At 46.9% G+C, this 6,000-nt stretch overlaps 1 protein-coding gene across 2 annotated transcripts in view; it reads right to left on the bottom strand.

Annotated features, from left to right (window-relative positions):
* Positions 1 to 6,000, bottom strand: part of MARCHF4 (membrane associated ring-CH-type finger 4) — a 110,774-nt gene that overhangs the window by 30,512 nt on the left and 74,262 nt on the right. Inside the window, exon 2 of one of the 2 annotated variants that reach the window (XM_068138914.1) lies at positions 2,708 to 2,863. In XM_068138914.1, coding sequence (XP_067995015.1) covers positions 2,708 to 2,863 — 156 coding nt within the window. Of the gene's footprint in view, positions 1 to 2,701; positions 2,864 to 6,000 lie in introns of both variants that reach the window. The other variant, XM_068138913.1, reaches the window with a different exon arrangement.

Genomic DNA, 6,000 nt, shown 5'->3' with positions numbered 1-6,000 from the left:
ACCAACTGGACATGTTTCAAGGAGCCCAAGGCCTGCCAGATGCCTGGATTTAGCTTTCCCATGTCACATGAGAGGATGAAGAGGATAGGTAGGCCACGTTGCTGGTTAAAATCTAGCCAGGCCCAGAGCATCACCCAAACAAGTTTCATTAGACAAGCAGATGATGTTTGTGTGGTCCTTGCCTGTATTACAGTTGATCTGAAATAAACAGATGACCACGACTTTCTACAGCATTTGCCCTTCAAAATCTGTGCTTGAGAAATTCAGAGCTTTCTAGTGAAAAAAAAAATTAAAAATCAGTGGGCAGAATTCCAGCAGACCCTGAAAAAAAAGGCTAGGGACTATTGCTTTACTTGAAGTCATACTTGTATGTCCAGGTGGCCCCTATTACCCATGTGTAGGGTGAAGACAGAAAGGATGCTCTTCCCACTTGCAGAAGCTGGGAGATGTTGTTATGGGACATAGAGTCAGGGTACTGCAGCTCCTGGGTTTTCTCTGCCTCCCTTTCCAAGCTGCAGAAGATGGTGAGAGCCATTGAGGAGCAAAGCATGCTTGGTGATGGGTTACAGGGGCCCGAGCCCTTAGTCCTCATGGGAGTTCCAGGCCTGGTACATCAGCCACTTCCGATGGGATTTCACATATTAGTGCTAGTGTCTCATCTGCTTCCTAGAAATGCCTTTGTGCTGGCACCAGATGGGGTGCCTGGGCACACAGCTGGAACTCCACACATGCTGCTTTGATTCCAGACCAAATGGATTTTCACTCCAGTTGCTTCTTCCTAGCCTCCAAATCTCCCAGTGATTCTGTGAGAAGTGCTGTGACATCTAAGCCAGCCATGTGAAGCCTCTAAGCCCAGCTTCTGCATGGTCCCCTGGGACCCTCACTCCCAGAGCTGAGCTCTGTAACTCAGCTGCTTCTGCCACTCAGTTTTTGTGTTCACAATAAAGGCCACCATACAATGAAGAAGCCCAGGGGGATCAATGTTTTGCAAAGGCTTTTGAAACATGTATGAGAGGGGAGCTGTTTGTCAACACCCCCAACAAATTTTAGCTGAGTGAAGAGCAGGACCCTTGCCCTGAGCCACCTGAAGGTGTAGACCATTTGGAGGTCACTCATCAAAGGCAGCGCTGGCTACAAACAAGCTCCTAAATCTGCACGCACAAACCTTCAGTGCTGCTCAGCATCACACACCTGATCTGAGACACAGGAAGCATTAGGGCACCCATGGACCATCTTTCCAGAAACAAACAAATGCTGCTTTGTCCATATGTCCCCTCCTGTGCTTCAGTCTGCTTTGAGTTACTACAGCCAAGAAATTAAAAAACCCAGGGTCTCATGCTTGGGATGAAACTGCTGATCTCTCCAGCCCATGGCACATGGAAACCTGAATCAGAAGCTGTAGGGACTTGCAGACAGCAGGCAGTCTTTTTCCTTCTATCCCTAGTGCCCCTCAGCAAAATCTCCCCATAATACCCCACTAATTTAATTACTTCATTTAAGTCTGGAGCCCTAAAGGGGCTGTCTCTGTTTCCTCACTGTTGTTAGTGACATCAGGCCTGGAAAAAGACACAGAGGCTGCAGTTAAGAGGAGAGTGAAGAAGTTTGTATTCCTCACCGCCTCCATACAACTGGGCACCACTACTAGCAAAGCCCTTGCCTTCTGTTAGCAGAACAATCAGCAAAGAGACAAATCATCCACCACGTGTATGACAAGCCAACATTGTTACAGATACCACCCCAGACTCTAAAACACAGCATGCTACTGTTGTATCTTTCCAATCCAGATGATGCTAATGAAGCAATAGTGCCTAGATATAATGTGCTTTCTTACAGCTGAAGCCCTAATGATGCTCAGCAAAGGTAAGCAGCAATTAGTCCACCTTCAGGTGTTACCCCCCCAATAAATCAACCTCTATTAAGAATAATTTACCCCATTTTAAACAATTACACAGTTCTCCCCACTCTGAATCTATTTTAAATTACCAGCCTGCAGTGGGGCTTATTAAATCACAGTGCCTTTGAACTCAGAAAAGAAAGGTGAGTCCTCTGATGCCTTTCACAGCCACTTACATCAAGATGTGCTTTACCTGTAGTGTGCACATCTGCAAATGTCCACCAAGAATCAGCTTGGAGAAAACCAAGCATCAGAGCCAACACCCTTGTGCCATTCCAGGATGTACCTGATCATGAGGAAACAGTAAACTGAGAAGGATGGCAGTATCAAGAAAGGAGAGTTGTAAGAGCTCTCCATCCGCCTCCTCCATGCCAATGTAGAGAAGACTCAGCAGGAGGAAATCAAGGTTAATGGCACAATTATAGACATGTGGAGTCACAAGATGCGGCTCTGTCACAGTCTGCTCTGTCCCCATCTGCCCCTGGGGACAGTGGCATACCTGTGGTCTCCAGCAGATGAACACATTTGAAGGGCTGAGAGCTGTTACAGAGCTACTGTCACCCAGGCATTTTCAACAGAAGGTAAGTGAATGTGGGAACTGTCACAGGCCAGAAAGAGCAGACTCCCAACCGATGTCCCTGGTACCACCAAGGAGAACATGGGGCCACTGTGGACCAGCGCCCAACCATCCTTTTTAAATGTCTCAGATACACTGTGCCCAGGGAAGGAAAACCCACACAGGTGAAATTCACTTGACCCCAGAAACAAAAACTGAAAAATAAATAGGCTTTGAAATGTCTCTAGTACCTTTACCTGCAGAGGGTTCTTTGTGCTTATGGCAATGACGTGATACTTGTAGTAACACAGCTCACAGCTCCAGCAGCCTCTCTCGCTAATCCATTTGATCAGGCATGGCTGGTGCGTGCACTTCACCGATCCATCGCATCGACACGGGCTCAGCAGCTCCCCCTGGAAAAGAGACAGCATTGGTGAGCCTCCCCTTTCATTCCTTTTTACCTGCCTCAGCTTAGACAATACAGAATACAGAATTAATCACGTTGGAAAAGACCTTTGAGATCATCGAGTCCAACCCATCATCCTGCTGCGTCCATCCATTTGCCCTCTAATAATTCTCACCTGATGTGAACAGAGCTTGACACAGGGAGGTAACAGTCTCAAATACTTGGGTCCTACTAGTTTTTTGGGGTAGATAATTAAGTATGAGATGCCCAACTTCACTGCTGAACTCTTACTAGAGGAACCATGCTATAGCATAACCAGAGGACACAGCTCTGTTGACAGGTGCTACTGTTTCACTGCTCAGGTTTCTGTATATCTGCTACCTATTTCATAAACCAAGGCTGGTGATAGATAGGTTCAAGACAACCTCTGCTGTAGGCTGATGTCCTTGGACTAGGGTGGCTCCCTCCAGCCCATTTGGGCAGAAAGGGGAGCACAGATGTGGTGGCCCTTGGACTTTCTGCACATGCTAAATCACACCAGTCATGGAGGTGACGCTCTTCACTGGGCGCTGGACTGAGCCCAGAACCACTCAGTACCACCAGGCAGTGGGTATCTGCAGGTCTAGACAGAGTACTCTCCTTCCTAGTGCTCCTGGACTGGGAAGGATGACTGACTGGGTGACAGGCATGTGCCTTGGGTTCTGGTCTTTGTGTACCCATAGCTCAGCAGGGAAAAAGGTCCTCAAATTTCACAACACATACACTTTCCCCAGACACTGTGCTGGAAGTGACTCATACTGATGCATAACCTGTACAGCTGGCTATATCCACTCTAGAAGCAAGAAAGATGGAGAATAAATTGTGTCCTGGCTTGTTATGCAGAGGCATTTAGGAGTGGTGGACAAAACACTGAACCTCCTGAATCACCCCATTGTTTCTGGTGTAGCTTCAAGCAGGGTATCCAGGAAAACCCAATATTATTCTGATCTGTCTGCTATCACCCTGTTCACCAAAAGAATAAATTCCTCTCTGCACACAGAGCTCATTTTACAGTTATTTACTATCACTTGTTTAGGGAAGAACAGAGCTATTACATTTTACTCCCCACCTCTTGGTGTTTAAAAACTGTAGTATAGACCCCAATAGTGTATTTAGCTGTGCTCTAAGACTTAAAAGCTTTTAAAGGCAGAATTAGGATATCTACAGTATGGGGAAAGCTGGCACCATACTTTCAGTGTTGGGGAGAGGATATTTCCTCTTACAGGCCTAGATCAGCCTCATTATTACCATTGATGGAGCGCCAGGATAATGGACCCTGGTGTCTGAGGCTGCTGGACACAGTAAGAGATGTCCATCCCTGTTGCCTTGGATTAGAAAATGAGATCTTGCTTTTGCTAACCCTAGTGGGAAACTGCCTGAGCTTTCAGAGTACCTCAGGTCTTGGGACCTGAGGAACTGAGTACCATGCTGGGCAAGAGTGATACTTATTTTGCAAAAACTCAATGCAAATATGTTAATCATTTCATTTGCTTCAGCTTGGTGACCTGAAAATGTCATCTTCCATGAAATTTTAGCAAAACTGTAAATAACTGTTTATGTTACAAAACCAAGCTGGGCTCTGCCTGTCACTGGGTTTCACTGCACACTGGTGCAGATGCAAAGGGAGGCAGGGGCATGGAGACTTGTAGGACAGGACTTGTGTAGCCAGAAGAAGGGAAGCATGGAAGGATTAGATGGAAGCAAGGTGTGTGTGGGGGAAGGAGCACTGACATTTGGCATTCAGACTCCCCAGGTGAGGTGCAGTTTTAGGTGCTCAGGGCTGTTCATGTTTGTGCCCTTGCTGGGACAGAGGTGGGCAAATACAAGTGCAATAAACAACCTGCATGACCATTTACTGCCAGCCAGGATGCAAAACGGGAGCAATTGGGGCTTAGCACACCTCCTCTGCCCCCAGGCTTGCCAAACCTCTTCCCCAGTAAGAGCTAGCTTGGTACAAAGACCACTGTTCTGTTCCTCTGCCTCTGGTATGTCCTCCTCATCTCAGTCCCTGCTGTTTTATTTTCTCAACAGCCTGACTCCCCAGCACACAACTGTGATCCCAGCACCAAGCAGGTAACAGAAAACTTCCAGCTCTACAGCATCCTTGCTTTTCCACCTCACTGCACACAAGGGCTCAAAATGGCAAATGAGGTCCCTGGGCTTTGTCTAATGAGCAGCTGAAGGCACCCATGCTGCGGGATCAGGAAAGGGGAAGAACAGAGCAGGATCTAGGAACAACAACCTCCAGGCAAAGGCAAGAGGAGGAAAGCTGAGGCTGCAGCCTGGATTCACATTGGCTTCTTGGGCTTCCTAATAAACTAGTCTACAAAATCTAAGCTTGTCTCTTCAGAGCCTAGAGATGTTCACAGACATCCTACACTGCCATGGGGACCCAATGTCCCTTCCCTAATTGGAACAATCCAACCCTGCCTAGTCCTGCCAGCTCCTGCAATACCTCAGGCTTCAGCTGTGGACATGAATCCCCTAATTTCTTGATTTCTGCAAACCTAGCAGTAACTTGATTTATCACCTTTTCGCCACCCATGTGAAGTATTGTATCTGTGTGTGTGGTGCATGGCTAGCTTTGCATACTGTGAAGACCAATTCTATCCTCAGCAGGCATTTGTAAAGCACTGCCACATGCACACAGGCACACACATGCACATGTACCAGCAGAAAAATAAACACCACGGGCATATTAAGGGAGTAAATCTTTTGTACAGCAATGGGAAGGAGTCTCACTGCTGGCTGTACAGCCAGCTCAGGAACAGTCTGATATATCAGGCTGATATACACATGAAGAATTTGCTGTGCAGGACCTCTGTTAAACACCACATGCACACAAAAGCAAACCCAAAATGAGGTGCAGATCACAGCAATTAGAGACAGATAGTAAATTCCCACACCCACTTCTGCAGGCTTATAGAAAATAGCTCTACACAACATATTCTCCAGTGCTTTAAACAACAGCATTCTCCACCAATTCCCTTTGGGGACTGCTCTCCAAAGACCCTTTCAAGGGTTTACTTCCCAACACTTATTTTTGCAATTTTCCTTTGTAGAGTTACACTCCATTACTCAGACCAGCCTAAGCAGTATTCCGCT

The sequence above is a fragment of the Melanerpes formicivorus genome, unplaced genomic scaffold, assembly GCF_026170545.1.
Source record: "Melanerpes formicivorus ecotype bairdi unplaced genomic scaffold, bMelFor1.0.p_v2 SCAF_5, whole genome shotgun sequence".
In the NCBI taxonomy this organism is placed as follows: Eukaryota; Metazoa; Chordata; class Aves; order Piciformes; family Picidae; genus Melanerpes; species Melanerpes formicivorus.
Note: the sequence above shows the minus strand (reverse complement) of the source record. Positions and strands in the feature narration are given on the sequence as shown.